At 34.8% G+C, this 24,208-nt stretch overlaps 4 protein-coding genes across 5 annotated transcripts; 1 reads left to right on the plus strand and 3 right to left on the minus strand.

Annotated features, from left to right (window-relative positions):
• Positions 1–1,763: 1,763 nt before the first annotated feature.
• Positions 1,764–5,082, plus strand: LOC105129405 (S-adenosyl-L-methionine-dependent methyltransferases superfamily protein). The gene is made up of 4 exons (XM_011031445.1): positions 1,764–2,213; positions 2,293–2,548; positions 3,548–3,700; positions 4,354–5,082. The coding sequence occupies exons 1-4, from the start codon at positions 2,016–2,018 to the stop codon at positions 5,043–5,045; spliced, it is 1,299 nt and encodes a 432-aa protein (XP_011029747.1). The 5' UTR covers positions 1,764–2,015; the 3' UTR covers positions 5,046–5,082.
• Positions 5,083–5,222: 140 nt separating this feature from the next.
• On the minus strand, positions 5,223–6,541 carry LOC105129406 (uncharacterized). Its single transcript, XM_011031446.1, has 2 exons — positions 6,334–6,541; positions 5,223–5,580 (listed from the first exon to the last, which is right to left on the minus strand). Exons 1-2 carry the CDS (start codon positions 6,422–6,424, stop codon positions 5,249–5,251), a joined length of 423 nt encoding a protein of 140 aa, XP_011029748.1. The 5' UTR covers positions 6,425–6,541; the 3' UTR covers positions 5,223–5,248.
• Positions 6,542–8,153: 1,612 nt separating this feature from the next.
• Positions 8,154–10,634, minus strand: LOC105129407 (cysteine-rich repeat secretory protein 3-like). Its single transcript, XM_011031447.1, has 3 exons — positions 9,225–10,634; positions 8,685–8,798; positions 8,154–8,563 (listed from the first exon to the last, which is right to left on the minus strand). Exons 1-3 carry the CDS (start codon positions 9,985–9,987, stop codon positions 8,556–8,558), a joined length of 885 nt encoding a protein of 294 aa, XP_011029749.1. The 5' UTR covers positions 9,988–10,634; the 3' UTR covers positions 8,154–8,555.
• A 1,938-nt stretch (positions 10,635–12,572) lies between these two features.
• LOC105129408 (pre-mRNA-processing factor 19 homolog 2-like) lies at positions 12,573–23,692 on the minus strand. 2 transcript variants are annotated; one of them, XM_011031449.1, is made up of 19 exons: positions 23,512–23,692; positions 23,344–23,429; positions 22,786–22,857; positions 22,609–22,671; positions 21,978–22,064; positions 18,909–19,056; positions 18,701–18,822; positions 18,372–18,488; positions 17,424–17,519; positions 17,279–17,338; positions 15,993–16,067; positions 15,184–15,288; positions 14,342–14,458; positions 14,113–14,190; positions 13,929–14,025; positions 13,530–13,581; positions 13,183–13,253; positions 12,925–13,096; positions 12,573–12,889 (listed from the first exon to the last, which is right to left on the minus strand). In XM_011031449.1, exons 1-18 carry the CDS (start codon positions 23,522–23,524, stop codon positions 12,981–12,983), a joined length of 1,575 nt encoding a protein of 524 aa, XP_011029751.1. In that variant the 5' UTR covers positions 23,525–23,692; the 3' UTR covers positions 12,573–12,889; positions 12,925–12,980. The 2 variants fall into 2 exon arrangements, with proteins under 2 accessions (XP_011029751.1, XP_011029750.1); XM_011031448.1 differs by lacking the exons at positions 21,978–22,064; positions 22,609–22,671; positions 22,786–22,857; positions 23,344–23,429; positions 23,512–23,692 and adding exons at positions 19,814–19,900; positions 20,445–20,507; positions 20,622–20,693; positions 21,178–21,263; positions 21,346–21,524.
• Positions 23,693–24,208: the final 516 nt, after the last annotated feature.

The raw sequence follows: 24,208 nt of genomic DNA on the forward strand, positions 1-24,208 counted from the left end.
TATGTTTGGAATTGTAATATTGTGTTTTCTAAGTGTTTTTTTCTTGAAAATATATTAAAATAATATTTTTTATATTTTTTAAAATTTATTTTGATATGTATATTAAAATAATTTGAAAATATAAAAAGATAATTCTAAATAAAGAAAAAAATTTAATTTTTTAAAATATTTTTAAAATATAAAAACAAACTGGCTATTGGATCATATCAGCTATGGTTTATGGCTTTTTTTATTTTCTTTTAAAAAAAAAAAACATGTGTATGTACAGGTAGTTGTGATTGTGGCTCACCTGTAAGAAAAAAATAATCTATATGAATTAATTGAATTTGTTGAATAAATAATATTAATCAAATAAAATATTTAGTAATTTAAATTGGCATATATGATACATGATATGTTTGATAATTTAGGAAAACATAAAATATTTAAGTATTTTATTGTTATTCAAAATTAAATAAATGAATGTTCATAAATCATTGGTTTATCTAATTATGAAATTCAATATGTTGTATATTTATATTTTTAGCTGATAAGTTTATTTGGAGATTTAAATTAATTAAATCTAAATTAAGTTTGATAGCTGAGATTAAATGTTATTCTATTTTAAAATCTTATACTCTTCAAGAATCAACCTAAACATACACATACAAAAAAAAATTCTCAATATTCAGGATTTTTTTTTTTGAAAAATAACATAGTTTGCTAAAAATTTTGAAAGGATAACACATGTTGAAAATGTATTTGAAAAATAACATGGTTTGAATACAATTACATTTTAAAAAATTATTTTTACACGAAACTACTATTTAGAGGAATGATTGGATTTCAAAATGTGTTTCAGAATTTGTTTTTATGCACAATCGTTATTTCAAAGATAATTATTTAGTAATGTTTCAAAACACATTTTTTTTAGAATTTAATTAAATTAAACAAAAATCAACCAAAATTAATTTTTATGAAAACCTAATAGTCAAACAATGGAATTCAAGATCAAATTACTAGGTAAAAAAAAGAGATAAGGTGATATAATATGAGAAAAAAATAAAAAAAAGAATAAATAAATTACTAGAAACACACTCAGCTTTTTTTCCGACATATCTAGTACTATTAGGAAGATTTCAAGATAATTTTAACTAAACCTTAAAATGATCTCATAATTAACTCTAAATGATCTTATAATTAACCATAAATAAAACCCTTAACAAATCATAATTATATTTGATGATCTTTTTAAAATGTATTTTAAATTATCTTGTTGAATTTTTTTAATGATACTGTGTGTATTAAAAAAGAAGCTCAAATGTTTTCATAATCTTTTTTTCAATAGAATTTAAATTTTATTTTTTTACCATTAGTTCTTCATAAAAATTTAGATTAGCTTTTTAAAATATATTAATTAAATAAAAAATATAATTTTTAAAATAATTATTATTGTGTACAACACTATTTTCAAAAGCAGTTGTATTTTTTTTAATATGCATTAATTTCTGAAACTTTTATCAAAATGAACTACAATTCAAAAATACTTTATTTGTATTTATTGTCTATTTAAAATTATAATTGCGGTTTAAAGTATTTTTCACTTAAAAATATATAAAAATAATTTTTTTTATTTTTAAAAAATTATTTTTAATATATTTTTAAAAAAATATTTTTAATATCAAAATATTAAAAAAAATAAAAATATAAAAAAATATTTTTATTTTTATTTTAAAAAAGCAAAAAAAACAAAATTTTTGTGAACGTAGTTCCCAAAACTCTACAACTCTCATCTTGTAACTACTTTGCAAGCCCAAGCAACCAAACTGGTGTTATCCACGAACTATTTCAATCCAATACAGAACATCGTTAACTTCATCCAAACACAAGAAAGTAGAAACCCACTTCTCCAAGAGCTGAGGGTTGACCGACCTGTTGACATTTCAGTGAGATTTTAGGGTTTAAGATTCGTTGAATTCAAGATCTAATTTTAGGGTCATCGTCATCATCTATCTCATCAAGTATCTCTTTGTAGGATGATGTCGCTTAGAGCTAGGCTGATCTCCACCCGGCGACTCTGCACAGCAGCACGGCGTTGTATAGACGACGAAGGCGACTGGTTCTACTCGTCTGAATGGTGGGGCACGTGCACTGACGGCCACGCCGTTTTGCGTTCGCCTTCCGATAAAGGAAACGGCATCGTGTCCGTCCTTGCGTATCCCTCTTCTAGACCCGTCAGTATCTCTATCTCTCTTGGTCTGTAAAAAACTCAAGTCTCTTTATTTATCTTGTATTTTGTTTTTGTTTCTGCAGAGTGAGGTTGAGTGGCGAGAAACAGAGAAATGGCTTGAAAGAAGGTATGCAGAGGAGATGCATAAGAATAACCATCAAGGAGAAGTAGGGGGAGGTTTTAGTATAATTGGGTATCAATGGCGGACACTTCATTTTAATGATGAAACACGGCAGAGTGCTGTTAAAGTAATGGCTGCTTATTATCGACAACAATCACAACATTCAGCTGCAGGCTCTATATTCCTAATGCAGCAGCCCCATTGTCTTGCTGTTCCATGTATATTTCCTTTACCTGCATTCACTAAATCCCATTGCTTCAGTGGTTTAGTATAGTGCTTCTCATATAATAGCCTGATGCCATTGCATCAAATTATAAACCCCCTAACAGAATCAGTGGTTTAAATAGTTGGACCGCTGCAATCGACTTTTCTTTAAAAGATAGGGACCCTGTATTTGTTGACGTGCTAGTCAAATAACTTGATCGACTCTAATTTTGAATCAATAATCTTACCTTAGTGGTTTTCTCATCCCAACATATTGGTTCTGTTATATTTCTTATGTTATTGATACCTTAGTGAGAGAAGTAAGCATTTCTGATTTTTATGTATAGGCAGATATTTTGGATTTGAAGCTGTTTTGACGTTTCACTTCTATTTCTGCTGTTTTGCTAGTAACTAACTACCAGATGAAGGACTTTTATGGTCTATTTATTTGTTTCTTAGATGGAGAAATAGGGATGGTTTTGTGGTGTGGGCAATTCTAGATGCAAGATGGACCCTGTTGATTGCTATTCTCTTTTGTTATTATGGATCATGGATTTGGAAATTTTATTGTTTTGTGCTAATTAATATAGTTTTGATCATTATCACTTACCATGCCACTGCTTATGAAATGAATGGATGGTATAGGTTTTACTGTTTTTTTAAATGGTGAAGCTCCTTGGCAAGTAGGAAACATCTTGTATGATGTAGCAATAGCTCCCTGAACTGGGGTAACACTTCTGTTTACGGTTTTCCAGGCAGATCATATGCAGAATAGCATGCTTCTCATTTGGATTTTGATTGGGTGGGGGTGAGGGAAACTATAGTCTGAGGTTCCTACTCATTGTAATTGAAGATCGTCCATAGCATGTTTTTCATTGTTTCCACACTGCTTGTTAAATTAAATGGTGTTTATATCATATTAATGCTACTGATGGTTTAAGCCTTGTAATTAGCCCAAAAGGCTCTTTTCTTTTTAGTTGGCTAATTTTTTATTTATCTTTATCATTGTGTAGATTTGAAGAGTATGGTATCAGCTGGGTTGGCCACTATAGCATCCTGCAATAATGACCTTTTGGATGCTATATATGGAAAGACAACAATCCGCATTTTATGCATTGGTCATGGTGGTGGAAGCTTACCATTGTTTTTGGCTACAAAAATCCAAGGTAGGAGATGGCCATTTTCTTGGTGCATGTTTCTCTGATGTGCCTTTTTAATTCTGGTAGAAGCCTTTTCTGTCATGGTTCTAATGAATCACAAGAGCACTGCTCAAAATCTCTTCCCTGACTGATATAACTATATGGTATGCATTCTCACAATATAACCAGCACCTGTCTAGTCTGTCTTGCAGAATGCATTGCAGGAGTAGTGTGCTTTTTCTTTGTGTCTGATTATGTAGTGTTTAGGAGAGTCAAAATATAGAAGGAACTTTTGAGAAGGTCATAATGGAAATGAATGATAAAGAAAGAAGATTTGAAGCACGTGAGAATGAAATCCTAGCCATCTCATAATCTAACATAGAAGCTGAGTAATGCAAGGACTTTTTATCTTTTTTAACGAGGCAATGAAGGTGAAATGCCTTTTTTTTAGTATGATCTACTGTGGATGTGCTTATGATTTTCCACCGCCTGGAACTGAGACATGAAAACCCAGTTGTCTCAAGCAAGTGAAATTAATGTTCCTGTAGCATTTATACTGCACACCTCTTTTAACATTGTGCCACTTTATTGCTATTGTTGTTTCTAGAAGACTTTTAATTCAAGATATGATTGATTGTGAATCCAGTTCGAATGTGACTAAAATTATGCTCTCCCTGTAGGTGCTGTTGTTGACATAGTTGAAATTGATCCCCTTGTTATCTCTGCTTCAATTCGAGCAATGGGTTTTCCTTCTTTCTCGGTTATGACCTCGTCAGGTCAGCGTGCCTTGTCAAAGCCTAATCCCATTGATGAAGTGCTGTGGAAAGGCATCCATGAGAGACTTTGCCTCTATGAGGCAGATGCTGAGAACTTTGTTCTTAACACCTGTAATACGTATGACATGATATTCATTGATGCATATGATGGTGATGATATCTTCCCTTGCCAGCTTTGGGACCCGGATTCCCCATTTCTCAAAGCTCTCAGTAAGAGGCTGCACCCTGGACATGGAACTGTTGTCGTGAACATCCATTCTGATTCGGAAGTTTTAAGCGCAGATCCGTCCATTTCACATTATTACCAGCAACTTTTACCAATGGGAAAGCATGTTTCTAAAGTTTGCCGAGCATACAAGAGCATTCTCGCAGGAAATGGAGAGGAAGGTTCTGGTTTGGGATTCACTGTTGCAGTCCCTTGGGTATGCAATACATCTCTGGTTGTATGCAGAGGTTCTGGGATGAATACTAGGCACTGCAGCAGGGATTTCATTATGAATGCTATCGTATCTAAATCTCGTGAGGTTGAAAATGTTCTCAACTTACCGTTCTCATTTTCTCAGTACATAAACAGAGGTTTTACACTCATTGATTAATCATCAAATGGTTCGACATCAACTATTATTTTTGTGATATTCAACGGTGCACTCGATGAATTCTCTCTCTTTTTCCTTTTTAAGAAAAGGTTTGACACTAACCCCTCAACCTTCTAAACTGAGTACTTCACCGGTGCAGTTTACCAGTGATGTAATATACTTGATTAGCGAGCCCGTGTTAAAGTCACCAGCCATCAGAAGGACTACATTTCAACTGTATAGGTCATCTTCCAGCCAAAATCCAAAACCCAAGCATAGAACCCGTCCCTAGACTTGTTTATTTTAATGGGGTCTGAAACTGAAGGCAGGAAGCGATCGAGTATGGAGGAGGCAGGAGTGCTGGCTAGGGTGGATGGAAGCATGGTAAAGAAGCAAGGGCTGATCATGGCGAAGAAGCTGGCAAAGAGCACGGGAAAGGCGGCGTGGATAACAGGGACAACGTTCGTTGTCTTGGTGCTCCCTCTCCTCATCGCCATGGATCGCGAGTACCACCTTAACAAGCTCGATTTGCCAGAACGGAGCCTCCTCGGTGTCCCTATCATAGGAAGGGGTTAAATTTCTTTTATTCAAATATTTTCTGACACCTGTTATAATCATATATAAAGTTAAAGTCAGGTATTTAAAATTGTCCACTTTTAATAGATAATTCGATGTAGTGTATAATCAAATCTCAAACCTTAAGCTTAAAGTCTTAAATCTTAAACCCTAGAGAAAACTCAATAAATCATAAAACTTTAATGAAAAATAACTCATTAGCTGTTTATATAATAGCAAAACTCGACCTGCCTGTATAGAACGAAAAAAACAAATTGAAATTAACAACGAAAATTAAGTTAAATATATATATATATTTTAATGTTTTTACCCACTTTCCATATTTATATTTTAAACAAATCTCCTTCTGGGTTCATAGCTATCCTTTCCAATTAATGTACTAAAAGTAATAACAAAATTTTGTAAAAATATTTTCCATATCTAATCAAAGGATTTTCTTGATCTAAATTGATTATAGTAATCTATTTTATAATTTCCATATAAAAATTGAGTTTTAAATCTTATATCATCTATCTAATTCATAAACAATTCTACAAACATTACACTTTATGATTTAAATTTTAAACTTTTCCAGCTATGTAAAAAATTTAAAAATATATTAAAATAATTTTTTAAAAAAATACTTCCAAAACAGAGCTATGAGCGCATACAATCCCTGGGACGCAATAATATCACCCAAGAAAGAAAGAAAAAAAAAAGATGGGAAAATTAAAGATGGTGGAGCGGCACCCACCTTTGTTCCGGCGACAAGCCATTGATCGGGACCTCAGCTGTTTGAGTGCCAACTGAATATTGGAGATTTGCCTGACAATTTGACCAATCATTGATGGCCTACTTCTATTCTATGACAAGGTTTACACAACTGTCAAGCGGAATTCTGAGGGAAATGTCGTCTTTCATAGTACAAATCCACATGCCTTAATCCTTCCATGCGAGAAGGGCTCGTGCTGTCTGGTAAGACTATTTTACTGTTGAGATATGATCGTTAAATTATTAAACAAAATCTAAAACGCAATCACAGCAATTTTTTATCAATTTAATCCTCAAACTTTATTTCTCCTCAATCTCATCCTTTTATGCCCCCAATTTATCAAAATTTGTTCAGGAGGGTCAAAATTGAAAAAGAAGGGACCAAGATGTAGAAAAAAGAAGAACAAAGGTGGCAATTTAAAAATTGTAACAAAAAATTCATTTTGATCCTTTTTTAGACTAACTTTTCATCCCTTAATATTTTAAAATTTTAATTGTAGTAAAGACCTTCGTTATTTTTATTTTTCAATTCCTAATTTAAAAGAAAAGAGAATGCCAGAAAAAATCTTGAGACTACTAATTTAGCTCATAAAAATAATCAATATTAATATTAATAGATTTCATTCATCAATAAAAGTATTATCTAGGTGTTATTTGATCTTTGTATTATCTAAAATCATGGATACGAGCTTAATAATTTTTTTTATTTTATATTGATTTTAAGTTTGTGGAGTGTTTTTTTGAGTAATTTAAGACTATATAGAAGCTTAATCACATATATAAGAATTTATACCTATTTTGGATAAAAAAAAAATCAGATTTATAAAAAAAAAAAAAAACATCACCTTTGATTTTCCAGCCTGGTACAGAATTTGGGATACAAGAAGCAAAGCATCAATTGAATTTATTTTTTTCAAAAGAAAAAATTGGAACGGGCAACCCATTTCCAAATAAATAAAAAAAGACTCACACTAAGCTATCGATTCCTTTAATGCATGAGAAAATAAATTTTAAGATATTTTCTGGCTTTTTGTCTAAAGACAAGCCACATGTTGTCTGAAACACACTCCAATCATAGTTATAACCAGACATTGAAATCATTTATTTTATCAAAAGCTTTTCAATGATACCGCTAATATTGTAATAAAAAGTATTTTTCTTCCTTTCCTCTTCTCTCTCCTCCGGTGCACAATTTGTGCCATTCAATTTATTTCGAGGAAGAGCGTATGGCTGCCGACCATAAGCTCCTTTCACAGCTCGACGCCAACCTCTTAAAGGGTAACTTCTATTTAACTCGAGAGCTCTTAAAATTTGCGATTCATGTGTTATCCTAGCTTCATTTTACAACCCTACGCGGTCCAAAACCAGAGAAATTGTTGCATTGAATTAAAAAATAGCATGTTTGTTGTCATGGAAAGACAGCTTGCTATATACATTCCAAGGTGCTAACAATGTATGATAATTGCATCTAGCTGTCTCCTCCAGCACTCTTTTGTAAGGACTTGGGAGAAGGACCACCACACTGGACTGTCTCTATCAATTGGTTCATGCGAAATCTTACAGGAGGAGTTATCACCATTTAATAATCACAACAAAACTGTTCGGCAAGAAAATGCAAGAAAATGATGGTGTTTTTGAGTTTCCATTTTTAGTAACCAACCCGAGGCTCTACATCAAATCGCCTACATCTTCTAACAATATCATAGCTAATCCAGGCCGAGAAAAGAGATGAGAAGAAAAAGAAACACATCTGTGAGGATCATCAGCATGTTAGAGAAGGAGAAAAGGAAGGTAATTGACTACTTTGTAAAAAGCATAAAGCAGAAGAAGATGGGGATGGGGATGCATTGATGTGGAGAGGAGGGGGAAAGAGACAAACATCCACACGCTGTACAAAAAATAAAGGCCAAAACCCATTAATTCAACTCTCCCCTGTCATCCATTCAAATTGACAAGCACACTCTGCTATATGTTTTCACCTTTGTGAAACAACTTCAAGCCCTAGTTACTTCCAGTCCCAGATATACTGCCTTACCAGGCTGTGACAACAGGCACACATTTGCCATTTCTATCCTATCTTTTCTTCATCAAAATTGGTCCACCACAAAACCCCATTTATACTATTGAAAGAAATGAAAATGTTGAAAGAATCCACCTCGAGAAAAGATTATTGCTTGCCTCCTCTTTAAGATCCATCTCTTTCTCTTAAAAATCTGCACAAGATAGCATCCTCCAACCATATCAGAATTGAAAGCAAAAAAGAGTCTACTACCAATGAAATGCAGAGTATTATCCTATCTCACATCATATTCATCAAAGTGCAAAAAAGCATACCATCATGTTTCTTCAGCAGTCCTCTTGCAAACAATAAGCAAATGACCAAGAACCCAACACCAGCTGCCCCTCCTACTATAACGGCTACTGTCTTCCCTGTATTTTGCCCTGTCCCTACATCCATCACAAATCAACTTCTATATTATATACATCTCCCAGGCCAATTAAAATAAAACCACTTTCATACACATTGATAAGATACCGGACATTCTTCACACAAGATAATCATATATTAATTCCAGTAGATAGAGACCCAATAATCTATTAAAAATGGACTTTTTTTAACAGTGGAGGGGGAAGAAAAGGGGAGAAAGATCCAGCAACCCTAACCATATACTTATTGCAATAGATTAAGAGACTCGATAATATATTGGAAAAAAAAAACTTTTTTGCAGGGAAATAGAATCAGTTAGGAAACAGGATGAATCAACGATCCAGTAAAGCAAACCATCACCAAAACGAATATTGCTTACTAACTATATATAAAAAGCAGAAAACTTCTCTCTAGATTTCCTAAAAATTCCATTTCAGTACTCAAACCTGATGAAAATGAATTGGAAGATGAGGAAGAAGACGACGATCTCCTGGGCACCCCATTTGGATAATAACTGTAACTAATAAAGCATTTATGCAGATAGATTTGGCCTGAAATAGAGTTCCCACACTCAACTTGAGCTCTCTGAACAGCAGTTTTCACACACTCGCCACAATCTGAATCTCCAACATCACCCTCGCACTGCCCCAAAACATACATAGATTGGTAGTTGGTCGCGTAGAAGCCATGGCTACTAACCACACCATTTTGCATCACCGAAAAGGCAGTATCTCTTCTCTCTTCAAACCCACTTCCTGCCACATTTGTAGCCCCACAAGTCTTGTACAGCATTTCCATACCTGAAATTTGTGTAAAGCCAGCAACTTCATACAAAATGTAGCATCCATAAAGCTGGATTCTTGCAGCTATTGTTTTACCACATAGTTTGTCTGTTAAAACTGGCAGTTTGCTGACACAGTGGTAGCAGTCAGTATTACTAAGGTCTCCTCTGCATTGAAAGAGACCAGTGATGGTTGTTTGGCCAGTCCCGGTGGTGGTCTTAAAGAACTTGGTTTTGGTGGACTGGGAGACTAAAGAGCCAAAAAGGGCAGAGATGGCTTGTGAATAGACACCATTTGGATCTTGAAAAGCTTGCTTCGCACAACCCTTGTAGACCAAGGTGCTGTAATCAAGGGCAGACTGAGAAAGATTGACAGAGAGAAGACAGAGAAAGAAGAAGCAAGAAAAAGGTTTCGAGGGAAAACCCATTTAGGAAATGGCCGAAATGGATCAAATCATGACAGGTTTTGGAAGGATTTGAGAAATGGGTTCTGACTAAAACAGAACAGTAGGAGGAAAATGAAGGAGCTGTGTTGGGTTCTGGCTGTGCTTTGAATTGCTCAAAAAAACTGTCTTTCGGGTTTTGGTTTTAAGTTTTCTGGTGTTTGTGATTCACTTTACTTCTTTTTCTCTGTATATGTGCAGAGTCAGAGAGCTGGAGCGGTCTCTTTTCTCTCTCACCTCTCCCCACTAGGAAGTACTACACTGTCCAACACCAATAGAAGTAAAAGAAAAAAGCACTCACTCTACAATTTCATCGGAATGGTAAGCAGTAAGTACCAATCTTAAGTATTTTTTGTAGTATTTGAAGAGAATGAGAACAAAATCGGTTTAAACAAGATTATTATTTTTTAAAGGTGCAAGAAGCTACAAAATATTCTCTTCCATGAAAGGCGTGGAGGGCATGAATGTAACTAAAGGGATCTGGGTTAGGAAAGGGCATGAAGTTTGACTGAGGAACATCATACAAGAGCTAGGGTTTGGATTTTGAATGCAGCAGTAACTCATTTAATTTTCATGTGCTGGTCATGAGGATTGAATTGAAGTCCAAGTAACTGGTTGTTCTGTGATAAAAGTGGAGGAGCCTAGCAAGAATTTATAACTTTCAAGGAAAGCATGTGACAAAATCTGGAGTCAATTGTAGCTGGCATATTATAATTTGCAATAAATTAAGCTACAGAGTTAGCAAAATCAGTAGATAGCTTCACCATGAAAGTATTGCTTCGTTTGACCAGCAAAAAAGAGACGCTTATGATCTTATTCACGGCGCGTTTTTCTGTTTTAAAATGTTTTTAATTGTTTTTAGTTAAAAAATATTTTTTTAATATTTACTAATAATTTTAATATATTTTTTAATAATTTCTAATAATTTTAATATTTTTTAAAAATATCATGCATTAAAATTTCAAACACAAGATATCTAACAAAGACATTTTTGGTATCATTAACTCTGGCCGAAAGCGATTGTTTTGTGACTTGCAGGAGGGAATTTGTCAACAAACTATGAAATGTTGTAAAAGTAAATTTAGTCATATATAAGAGAAAACCACCAAATAAAAATTTCAACTCTTTATTTAATTAATTCAAATGACTCAAGCACAGTATGCTTTTGCATTTAAAATAATGTACCAACCTAAACTCCTATTATATGTTTTATAATATGATTGATTCAACTAACTTAATATGATTGAGTTAGAAAAATCCATCCATCATGCAAAAACATGAAAATAAAATATCTTAATATAAAAAAATATATCATTTATTTGTTTGCAAGGATGAAAGAAGAGAGCCATAGTTTGATTGAATTATTTTAACCACTTGCTGTGTTTTTTTATACGTTGACGTTGAGTTTTGAACCACTATTATTAAATCTAAATTAATTTATTAGGTTAATTCAATTAAAAAAATTAAGAAATATTTTAATTAATTTAATTAACCCATGTAAACCTGAAATCGAGTTAAATAACTATATTTCCAACCCAGAAATGATGAATTATAAATATAGAAGCGGTATCTAATTTCCCCATATTATGATTCATGAACTTTGTTTGGAAAAAAAAATTCTCACAGCTACCAATCAAAAACTTGTACGTTAAAGAGGAGGGGAGAGGGGGAGGGGGGGACCCGACAGACCCCACTGAGGACGAGGCGCTTTTGGACACAAACACAAGTAAAGTTAACCACGCATCCACACACACACCACACACACCGCCCTGTCTCTTTAGTTTTTCCTTTCCACCGACGAGCTATTAAATTAATATTTCTTAATATATATGTGTGTGTGTGTGTGTGTGTGTGTCACCGTCCCTTCCAAGTATTTATACCATATATAGACACACACACACACACACGCACAGAGACACGCACCGTCCCTTCCAAGTATTTATACCGTGATGAACAAACATCCTAAATCCCAGTAACAGAAGCATTTCTGTCTACAGGGCTTTACAGCTGTGGCTTCCTTTTGCATAATTGGTTGACCAGGAGGGCTGCGCAGGTGCAATCAGAGTTGGATAGATGACTCGCGTTCCTGGAAGCGTCTATTGAAAAAACACAAGAATCGTAGGAGCAGACATTTTCGACTTTCTGAGATTTTATTTCTTCTTTATGATGATATCTTCTTGCTGCTGCTTTGGGGGTTCACGCATTCATCAAAATACCTTACCTTGTACGAGGCAGGCTATGGAAGCTTCTTAATTAGCTTGTGATCTCATTCTTTATTCTTTGGATCATGGAGCCCTCCATTTTTCTGAAGCTTGAATCCTGAGGATCATGTCTTCAATTTCTGTGAATAAAGCATGAGAAATCTGCTGGTTGACGTGGTTTCCTCAAAGACGTTTGCATGGCTGGCAAGTTAAGCTTGGGTGGCATGCAACAACAACAGTAATTTTTAACAAATTTGAAACACTTCACTAAAGCACTATTGAGATGGAAATGGGGGGATTTTGAAGGATGCTTGCCAACTTATCAACTTACCAGGGCAGCAGAGCTAAGGTCAATCAATTAGCATGGCAGATGCGAACACAATCGAACTACTACATTTTACTACAGTGAATCAAATACAATTCTCAAAAGTTTATCCATCCCTCAAAGATGAGCACTTAACAAGCATCAAGAGTGCCCCAAACACCTCACTGTGTAGATTAATGGTCTGGAAGTTCCAATGACAACATCAATACAAAATGACTGGCTGTAGAGGTCGCTCGAATTTAAGTTCTTCAAATCCCAGACAACCACCCTGCTCCATATCTGGAAATTGCATAAAGTGTTGGCATCGCATAATTAAACTCAGTCTATTGTTTTGCTGCGTCAGCCCAATAAAAGCTGTGGCTTGTTTTGCTGCGTCAGCCCAATAAAAGCCGTGGCAACAACTGCAGAAATCCATGAACTCAACTCTCTGACTCAAGCAACTTAAAGGTGCATCATGACTCCTGTGGAGCTTCATCCCCAGGCAGGCCAAATACCCGGAGGTTGCGATCCATTGATCCCACAGCTATGTAATTGGCATCTGGACCAAATTTTATGCAAGTTGCTCTTCCTGTAAACGAGTGGAATAATAGAGCATCTGTGAGTCCAACAAACGCGGGAAGCAACATGTAATGATAGCAAGAGAAGGAGAAAAACCTGTTCCGGATAAATCAGGAAGAGTTTTGATACAATTCCAGTCTGCTTTAACACTGCCAACTTGGTAAACTCTGCGCAAGTACAAGACACAGAATTAGACGAGATAAATATAAGAGTTTACAGGTTATTGGGAAAAAAAAAAAATCATAATAGCTCTTCTGAAAAGGCTTCAAAGAAAGTTCTTGCAACGAAGAAACAAATTTATTAGCATTATCAGAAATACTTTATGCACAACCCTGAACATTTCGTTTAGTCAAAAAGCAGAGCTGTTATTCAACTTCAGACAGACAATTCTTAAAAATCCTTTGAAAACTACGAGAAATTTGAAGAGCCATAAGAGACAGCACCTTATATCTGATCCTGCAATTCCAAGGTAAGATCCACTGTGGTCGAATTCCACTGCCATAACAAAAAGAGAAACACCATTACAACTTCCCTCACAATAAAAAAAAAAAAATTGCATATTGCAGTGGAACAAGATTGCCCGACCCGAGCACTGAAGAGATCAACAACAGGCTTAAAAAATAAAGAAAAAAGAGAAGAAAGAAAGAATTCCACATAGCCAAGCTTTAAGTTTTTAAAACCACTCTACACAGTATTCACACAGCAAGTATGACTTGTCAGGTAATGGAAAACAGGTTGGCTAGGGCGGGAGCATACAAGGTCATAGGAACTATTGTTGCAGCCACTAGCCATGAATTGCAACGCATATAAATAAGGAAAGGCATAACCATAGTAATACACACCAGAGTTTGTAGGTGTATCAGAATCATATAGATTGAGTGTCCGGAAGTTTTTCAATTTCCGCAGATCCCACAGCTTAACACTATCATGGGCAGCAGTCTGTCCAGTACAAACATTAAATAAGATCATAGCATGTCAGATCACCCATCATTGCATGATTTGTTCAGAAAAAAACATGATACTTACAGCCAGAAAATATCCATTTTCTGAGAAAGATATTGCTGTTACGGGCCCAACATGACCTTCGAATTTTGCAACATTGGCCTGCATACAAACAAAAAACAAAAGAAAGATAAAACTTCAAATATTTTGAATTAAATCAACAAATGAAGGTTTTATTTGGTACATGTCTGCCTTCTACATGCTGCACTTTGAAAAGGTAATAAACACAACAATTACAATAGTGATTGTGTACCTGACTTTTTACATCCCAGATTTTAACAACTGCTTCTGAAGTGCCTGTTCCAAGGATGAGACCATCAGGATGAAAGGCAGCAGATGTATAGCCATCAGTTTTGGAAGTGTCAGCAACCTGCAAAATTGATCATTATATAGTTCATCCAGAACCAGATCCAACGGACAAAAGGGAATTTTCATGTTTAAAATTGAAATAAAAACTTTAAGTTCAGAAAATTAACATGACTGAAACATTTAGAAACCTTGTCTGAAAGAGGAAATTTTAACGAAACTGAACTTTGTAATTGATAACTAGAGCCTGAATAAAAATTTATCGCAATACAGAAGAAACTACTCCAGAGTCATACAATAGAAAAACATACTCCACCATTCACTACCTATGTCTGATCTTAATGCCTTTTAAATATGCCTCTTTTTACATTTTGAACATGTAAAAATGCATCATAAAAAAAGAATAATGGGCATCTGAACATTAATTTATTGTTAAACTGTCAGCTTTGACAACTATTATGGAGAACCAAAAAAAAATAAAATGAAATAGACCACAAGTATGTGATAGAAGGATTCAATTATTTGAATTTAGATAAAATTGTGAATTGTTCCTGAACTTCATGGATTCTATCTGCAGGTCCATTATATTAAATGGAACACAATAACCAGTCATAAAAGTGAAAATCTCAGATCAGGAGATAAATTAATATATTTTGGCATTTAATTTGTCTGCAATCAATCTTCATACATAACTCACAAATCAGGAAAAAAATTGAAAAGGACTTCTGTGAATGTGTGCAAGACACACATAAGAGCGCGCACACAAAATAACAGAGTGAGGGGGGGGACCTGAGTCATGCATAAACCAGAGGAGAGATCGTAGAAGCACCACGTATTGTCAAGAGAAGCAGTCACGAAGTAGTTATTCGTTGCATGAACAGTGACAGCTTGCACCTGACAGAATTTGTAAGCATACAAGTATTATATAATAAAAAATGCCACGAGATCAGTACAACACCACAGTCAAGCTGGCAAGTATTCAGATACCAAAAAAGCATGCAAAAATTTAGTGTTTTAAGTGAGCAAAATATGGTGAAGCAATGGCACTACCTTGTAGGGAAAGCAGATGCTTTTCCTTAATTCAATTTGATTGGACACAGAATGAACTATTTGTAGGCATAAACTAGCTGTGACGACTTAATTCACAAGATGAAAACATTAAATGGATGGGTTATTTGTTTAACCACTGATTTGCAATTTTCATTCAGTGTACAAGGCATCATGAAATGCACAGCACATGATGAATCTTGCTTGGGTCCATGGCCTCAAGCTTGCATATTAGAGAATTTCATTTGAGCTACCCTCAAATGTGGACATGTAAAGGGAAGAGACATGAAAAAAAGGAATTTATTTGATACTGGCCCGATTCCAAAGCTACTAAAGTAAACCTAAAAAGGTCCCATTACCAAAGGTCATCTATCTTCCATTCTATTTAACGTAAACCTAAGCATTGCACTTTATTAAAACAAGTATTCATCTAGAACATGCCTAGATTTATCAAAACAGAACCAATATTAGGAATTTATATCCACAAGATCAGGCTAACAATCAGCCACTGGTTATGAAACAAGATCAATGTGGTTTTGAAAGGTAATTACCTCTGCAGTATGATCCTTTAGGATATGTCTGCAATCATAGCTGCCATCTTCGGATCCTTGCCACACACGAACGGTCTGCAGCATTTTCAAAACAAATTAAATCCTTGATGAATGCCTAGGAACACTAAATTAAGAAAGGATACTTATGGATGAGATGATCCAACTGCCAGAAATTCAGTTCTTTAATGGGTGAAAAAGAAATTAGACATGGAAAGAGTGACAGAAAAGAAAGCAATAGCTCATCAAAAAAGTCCAGTTTCATCATAAGGTAAGCAAAAGGATTCACTATAGCTCCACATAGAACAAGTTTGAAGATCACAATGGACATAGTTTCACGATTTAATCCTTTACTAAATAAAATCCATGACCATGATGCCAATTCCACACCAGCAATTGCTTTCACATCCACTGCCTCTAAATGACACAAAATCACTGTTCAAGACAAAAATTCCTTCCCCCAAAAAGGGCATATTGCAATTACATTCCCCCAGTCCAATTTGACCCCCTTTTTTCTTAAAGAAACCTCAAAGTGCTTTCCTATAATTACAGACTGATGATTGCTGATGAGTTAATCCTACATAAAGAAGATTATATTGCAATACTTTTGGAAGTTCTGGCATATGGCACCTTAACTCCAGTACTAGTTTTGAAAAGATCTAAATCCTTTCAGTTCAGGCTTAGAGATTATTCAAACAGATCAGTCCACCTGCCATCCTCCAAATACATCTTCATTTCTAAACTAGAGCGTACAAGAAATCACTCTCATAATAACTATTATCTCAATCAGTGGTCTTCTTGACAGCAGCAATATAAAAATCTTGTTGAAAGGTATTGGATTGTTAAGCTGGATTTAATGGTTAAATGTCAAGACCTTAAATACATGGTCAAGTTATCCCTTCCAACTTGTGCAAAGAATGAGAGAGAGCAACTGCAACAAATCAGCACCTGAAAGATGATTATGACAGCCAGCCTGGATGGTTTCAACTCTCTTCTACTCCCCATTGTTTCATTTTTAATGCCTAGATCAATACATTTTAGAAACTGCATACTTTTGTTAATAGTTTTGTCGAATGCTTTTGTTTCTCATAAACAGCATGGTTTTTTTAGGTTCTATAATTCATAGCCACAACTGACAGGTCAAAAAATACTTTAAGACACACCAAAGGAATGTTGGAACATAAACATGAGATGGTAGGTAAGTTTCTATGTGAGTTTACCAAGCTGGGGGGGGACCACAACAACAGTAAATAATAAGTTTTAAGCCCACCAAATTGAACGGTGCTTACCTTATCTACTGATCCAGTTAAGAAAAATTCACCCTCAGCTACAAATTTTACGCTAGTCACCTACAGCAAAAATGATGTTACAAGTCATAAGTTTCACTTAATAGCATTGATGCAGCACAAAGCAGAAATAAATAAAGATAACAACCTTCTTTGAGTGACCACTGAGTGTCGATACAATCTGTCCTGATAGCCGATCAAAGACTACAGCAGTTGCATCAACTCCTCCAGTAGCAATGATATCCTGAAGACCAGAGAGAAAAGGTGCATGAATCACCACAAATCATCAAGTGAGCAAAGCACTCTGGCCCATTACTTTTAGTTTTCCTCCCACAAGAGAGCTAAAAATTGTTGCAACTTATAGACAACATTTAGATTATATAAACTTGAAATAAGCTCCTGTCATCCACTCCCGACATAAGATACAAAGTGTTATGAGAAGAGCCAAACAAAGAAAATCCCCATGTCTGATAATTTAATGAAGCAAAACCCTTAACATACTAAAGCATGAACACTGGCATAAGAAAAAAGATGGGAAAGGCTTTTCTAGAAAACATGCATAAGCCACCTCCATAAAACCACTTCAATTTTTATATTTGCATGCTTTGATCGCCCGCTTTATGATTCAATTTATACCTTTCATCAGTCATTAAGATGCAGTTTTGGGAAATTTTTGCAAAGTCATAATCAAATATGCTACAAGCAGCAATTTATGCAACATTATATTCAAGTACAAGACAAGAGCAGCACAATGAAGTAACTAAATTGAAAGTGGCCTAAATTTGACGTACAAGTGAATAGTCACACAGTGAGGACAGTTTCCACAACATTTTGTTGGAAACTATTTGCTTATAAAAATCTTCTAAACAAGACAAGAGTAGCACAAATACGGCAACCAAATTGAAAGTGGCCTCAATTTGACATACAAGTGAACAGTCACACAAAACGAGGACAGTTTCCACAAAATTCAGAAAACAGAACAGTGCATGAATAAATGCAACTTGGAAACTATTTGCTTATAAAAATCTTCTAAACAAGCAAACCCGGCGAATATTTAAAATTCACCAACTGTATCAGTGTGTATAGATTTTCTTACCTTGGAATATTGGATATCAATAGATAAGATGCCCGGCTTGCTAGTTTTGTGAAGTGGATGGCTAGAAAGTTGGGTGTACCTCTCTAGAGCACCAATAGGAGCCAATGTTGGAGGAATCTAACAGTGAAAAGGGGAAGAGAAAGACAAGCATCAAATCAGTCAAGCAGCACATACAAAACAAGAGGCTGCAACTTCATTCATTCCTTATACTCTTTACTAAATCACACAACGAGATATGATTTGAAAAACAATTCACGCCAAAATAGAGTATTTAAATCCACAATCTACCAACAAAAATTAAGTAGTCCTACATTAACATGAATCAATACCTGCCGCTTTTTCCGCTGTTGTGAAAGAGTTGCATTACAGTCTGTAAGCTCTGTAATGATGCTAGCAGAAATTCCAGGTCGTACTCTCTTCCCAGGTTGACCCAAATCATCATCCTCGGCAGCTATGGTGATTCCAACAGAACTTAAATACATATTGATAAGAAACTTTAGAAAAACTGAAAAACCAAGAAGGATACGAGAGAAAAACCTCGTTTTCCATTGCTAAGAACTGAAGCATTTTCTGTAACAGCTTCTGATGCAGACATGGGTATCTGCCTCTCAGCTTGTGCAAGCAATGACCTTGCTTCATCTCTTTCTTTTTTAAGTCTTGCAATTACACGGCAAGCAGCATCATGCTGCCAAAATAAGAAACAACACAACCAGAGTCCATGTGTTGGATAAGTAAAGTATGCAAGTGCTAATATCAATAATCCAACCTACAATGTTTATTCAAACAATGAAAAGGGAAAAAAATGAGATAAGAGAGAAACTAGAACTAGCGTAAAAACTTTAGGATTGAGCCTATGAAAAAGCAAGAACATGGAAATTAGGATTGGACCTGTACAAAAGCTAATGTAGAGTATAAAAAAATTGAAAATAAAATTTCAAAATACCATTTAACTTCCAGGGTCTTAGATGATAACATTTATGCAAAATTTTGGGGGTGCAGCAATTTCAATAGTTCCAAATCCTTTGCAGAAAGGAGGCAGCTTCAAATTGGGAAGAATAAACAGACCATTCTACCACAAATAGACCTCACTGAAATAGAGCCTTCATGTTAAATGGTTGAAAGTCATATCAAAAGCCACCACTGGATCAGTAAGAACACTGATACATTGCTAATAACACCAACAACAAGGATTAAGGGTTCGTGATCATTGTGAAGATGAAACAATGAATGCCAAAAAAGAAAACAAACATAATAAACCAAATGAGATTAAAATGAAGCCAAGAGAAAAAGTAAGCAACAATATTTTAAATCAACGGTCAAATAACAAAAATTAAATATTAGATGCAAAAAATACAAATCAACATTTGCAGTTAAGATGATATACTAAACATGCCCTACCAAAGCGGAGCATATTAGCAAGCATTTAATAATGAGGCTATTACCTGGTATAATGCATGACTTAGCTCTTGCCTTGCTGTATGTAATTGTTGCTCCAATGCAAAGTTGGACAACATTAGGCCATCCCATTCCTGCAATTAGATCAAGAAAGAATTTACAAACAAAATCAAATGAAAACATATTAGTAAAATAAGCTCAATTAAAGAGTGTAACTAATCCACCATGATAATTAGCAATTGTTAATGAACAAATTAACGGCAATAAAGAATTCCCTAGTGAAAAAATCTAGTCATCTAAGTATGGAGTAGATGAGGAAATTAAAACATTTCAAGGAGAACAAATATGGCAGTCGTACATGATTGAACTACAGGGAAGCTTAAAATCTATACTGTAAAGGATAAAGAACATGACGTTTGATAGAACCAGGAATAGAGGCTTATCAACGTCATAGCAATAATTTGAGGAGAACTAGATGGAGGCAAGCATCCCTCTCATATATGTTACAAGTAAAACAGTTAATAATTTGAAGCCTTATAACTTGTGAAAAGTGAAGAAATACAGGGAAGAGTTTACAACTTTATAGTGACACCTATCTTAATGCCACACTATTATTATCATGTGAAGCTAGAAGTTAGAAAGTCAACAAAAAGAATATCATATGGTTGATAAACATACATTCTGGAACATCCCAAGCATCCCAGGGATGCTAGCAGTCTGTACAGTTCTTGGCTTCACGATCTACAAGAAATCCAAAAAAAAAAACTAATCAAGTATAGAAAATGGTTGATGCTGCAACAGTGGGATATAAAGACTTCAATAACAATCAAAACAAAGAACTAGAAATAAACATACTTTGCCTGTTTTGACTGGAACAATATCATCCATAGTAAGTGGTTCCCCAGTAATTGGGCATTTTCCATATTCCTGGTTAGAAAATAAACAACAATGCAAGCTTTATCAAGCGTAATACCAAGTTTCCTGAAAAGAAACTTTATAGATCAGTGCAGTTCAAAGTGAAGCTCAATTTTATAGATTTGGCAACAAAAGCAACACCTCCCTCCCTCCTGTTATAAAAGGAACTTGTTCTTGCACGTACGAAAAGATTTGTAAAGACAGGAAAATCCTAAATAAATCTTGGCTAGTTTTGTTGTCACCTCAGTGTTGCAAACCGTAACCTTTGCAATTTTTATTACTTCCTTGGTAATTACACAAAATAACCAACACAAGTAGCTTCAACAATTTCAATGATGACGCTTTTAGCCTATAACATCTCGTCCGTTTATTCAAGTCACACAAAAAAAAAACATCAAAATCTCTGTTGCTCTACCAATACTCTAAGAAGCCAAAAAGCAAAACCCTAGAGAGCTAGAAGCTAAAACCCTAGAATTTAAAAAAAATATATACATACCGATATGTGTCTCTCGATTAAGCGCTTCTCATATAAAAGCCCAGACTTCTTCGAAACGACGGGCTGTTCCGGAACCTCGCCGGAAACTGTCCGGAAAAAAACAGAGATCGATAAGAAACTACAGAAGATAAAAGAAAAACAAATTTATCAAGAAAGCGAGAAACTTACTTGAGCAATGCATTGTGGACAGAGAGGTTAGGGTTTATCTGGCGTCTGGCTAGAGCTGCTGCTTAATTAACTAAAATGAAAGATTGTTAGTGGGTAAATTGAGCAGCAGCAGCAGCAGGAGGAGGAAATAGGCAGGACTTCAATTGCTAGCTAGGGACTGTAATCTCTGTTCTGTGTGTAGGGATAGAAGACCATAAACAGACCATTCTACCACAAATAGACCTCACTGAAATAGAGCCTTCATGTTAACAGGCAATGTTATAACTCTCTATATCAGTAAAGAAAAAGGAAAATTCCATTTCGGTTGAAAGTCATATCAAAAGCCACCACTGGATCAGTAAGAACACTGATACATTGCTAATAACACCAACAACAAGGATTAAGGGTTCGTGATCATTGTGAAGATGAAACAATGAATGCCAAAAAAGAAAACAAACATAATAAACCAAATGAGATTAAAATGAAGCCAAGAGAAAAAGTAAGCAACAATATTTTAAATCAACGGTCAAATAACAAAAATTAAATATTAGATGCAAAAAATACAAATCAACATTTGCAGTTAAGATGATATACTAAACATGCCCTATCAAAAGCGGAGCATATTAGCAAGCATTTAATAATGAGGCTATTACCTGGTATAATGCATGACTTAGCTCTTGCCTTGCTGTATGTAATTGTTGCTCCAATGCAAAGTTGGACAACATTAGGCCATCCCATTCCTGCAATTAGATCAAGAAAGAATTTACAAACAAAATCAAATGAAAACATATTAATAAAATAAGCTCAATTAAAGAGTATAACTAATCCACCATGATAATTAGCAATTGTTAATGAACAAATTAACGGCAATAAAGAATTCCCTAGTGAAAAAATCTAGTCATCTAAGTATGGAGTAGATGAGGAAATTAAAACATTTCAAGGAGAACAAATATGGCAGTCGTACATGATTGAACTACAGGGAAGCTTAAAATCTATACTGTAAAGGATAAAGAACATGACGTTTGATAGAACCAGGAATAGAGGCTTATCAACGTCATAGCAATAATTTGAGGAGAACTAGATGGAGGCAAGCATCCCTCTCATATATGTTACAAGTAAAACAGTTAATAATTTGAAGCCTTATAACTTGTGAAAAGTGAAGAAATACAGGGAAGAGTTTACAACTTTATAGTGACACCTATCTTAATGCCACACTATTATTATCATGTGAAGCTAGAAGTTAGAAAGTCAACAAAAAGAATATCATATGGTTGATAAACATACATTCTGGAACATCCCAAGCATCCCAGGGATGCTAGCAGTCTGTACAGTTCTTGGCTTCACGATCTACAAGAAATCCAAAAAAAAAAACTAATCAAGTATAGAAAATGGTTGATGCTGCAACAGTGGGATATAAAGACTTCAATAACAATCAAAACAAAGAACTAGAAATAAACATACTTTGCCTGTTTTGACTGGAACAATATCATCCATAGTAAGTGGTTCCCCAGTAATTGGGCATTTTCCATATTCCTGGTTAGAAAATAAACAACAATGCAAGCTTTATCAAGCGTAATACCAAGTTTCCTGAAAAGAAACTTTATAGATCAGTGCAGTTCAAAGTGAAGCTCAATTTTATAGATTTGGCAACAAAAGCAACACCTCCCTCCCTCCTGTTATAAAAGGAACTTGTTCTTGCACGTACGAAAAGATTTGTAAAGACAGGAAAATCCTAAATAAATCTTGGCTAGTTTTGTTGTCACCTCAGTGTTGCAAACCGTAACCTTTGCAATTTTTATTACTTCCTTGGTAATTACACAAAATAACCAACACAAGTAGCTTCAACAATTTCAATGATGACGCTTTTAGCCTATAACATCTCGTCCGTTTATTCAAGTCACACAAAAAAAAAAAACATCAAAATCTCTGTTGCTCTACCAATACTCTAAGAAGCCAAAAAGCAAAACCCTAGAGAGCTAGAAGCTAAAACCCTAGAATTTAAAAAAAATATATACATACCGATATGTGTCTCTCGATTAAGCGCTTCTCATATAAAAGCCCAGACTTCTTCGAAACGACGGGCTGTTCCGGAACCTCGCCGGAAACTGTCCGGAAAAAAACAGAGATCGATAAGAAACTACAGAAGATAAAAGAAAAACAAATTTATCAAGAAAGCGAGAAACTTACTTGAGCAATGCATTGTGGACAGAGAGGTTAGGGTTTATCTGGCGTCTGGCTAGAGCTGCTGCTTAATTAACTAAAATGAAAGATTGTTAGTGGGTAAATTGAGCAGCAGCAGCAGCAGGAGGAGGAAATAGGCAGGACTTCAATTGCTAGCTAGGGACTGTAATCTCTGTTCTGTGTGTAGGGATAGAAGACCGACGGATCTAATTGAAGGGGGTTGGTTTTTTGGCCCACCAATGAGTTTCCATGGCCCAATTGTTTTCTAACCCATTCACCATATGACAGCCTATTTTAATTATTATTTTATTATTATTAATAGTTAATTATGTAAGTCTTAAAGTTTATAAAATTTGAATTAGTAACTTCTAGAAACTATAGCTTTATTATTTTTAAGGATTTTGGTTGTTGTTAAAATCTCACCCATTTTCATACAGTTCTCATTCACAAATTAATGTGATATGCCTTATGGCTTCTATATAGCTAGGAAGGGCTCGTTTTTATTCATGTAGATAGAGACGCATATTTTATATGCCTATGCTTTTAAATAGATAGGGCTTTACCCACGTCAGGATGAACATCTTTGGGAAACATGATGAATTTGTAATGTACATTTGAGAGATTCCAAAGTTATTCAGAGTTTCAGAATCCTTAGAATTAATGTTGGAGTTCTGATTAGAACTTGAAGCAAAGGGAGAACAGT

The sequence above is a fragment of the Populus euphratica genome, unplaced genomic scaffold (genome assembly GCF_000495115.2).
Source record: "Populus euphratica unplaced genomic scaffold, PopEup_1.0 scaffold18.1, whole genome shotgun sequence".
In the NCBI taxonomy this organism is placed as follows: Eukaryota; Viridiplantae; Streptophyta; class Magnoliopsida; order Malpighiales; family Salicaceae; genus Populus; species Populus euphratica.

Coding starts and splice junctions, on each gene's coding strand:
- LOC105129405 (XM_011031445.1), top strand. CDS start 2,016: ATGATGTCGCTTAGAGCTAGGCTGATCTCCACCCGGCGACTCTGCACA. Junction 2,214..2,292: donor CGTATCCCTCTTCTAGACCC/GTCAGTATCTCT, acceptor TTGTTTCTGCAG/AGTGAGGTTGAGTGGCGAGA. Junction 3,701..4,353: donor TTTGGCTACAAAAATCCAAG/GTAGGAGATGGC, acceptor CTCTCCCTGTAG/GTGCTGTTGTTGACATAGTT.
- LOC105129406 (XM_011031446.1), bottom strand. CDS start 6,424: ATGATTGGTCAAATTGTCAGGCAAATCTCCAATATTCAGTTGGCACTC. Junction 5,581..6,333: donor GGCTTGTCGCCGGAACAAAG/GTGGGTGCCGCT, acceptor TTCCTATGATAG/GGACACCGAGGAGGCTCCGT.
- LOC105129407 (XM_011031447.1), bottom strand. CDS start 9,987: ATGGGTTTTCCCTCGAAACCTTTTTCTTGCTTCTTCTTTCTCTGTCTT. Junction 8,799..9,224: donor TTCCAATTCATTTTCATCAG/GTTTGAGTACTG, acceptor TGATGGATGTAG/GGACAGGGCAAAATACAGGG.
- LOC105129408 (XM_011031449.1), bottom strand. Junction 17,520..18,371: donor TTGATATCCAATATTCCAAG/GTAAGAAAATCT, acceptor TCTGGTCTTCAG/GATATCATTGCTACTGGAGG. Junction 15,289..15,992: donor TAAAGGATCATACTGCAGAG/GTAATTACCTTT, acceptor AAATTCTGTCAG/GTGCAAGCTGTCACTGTTCA.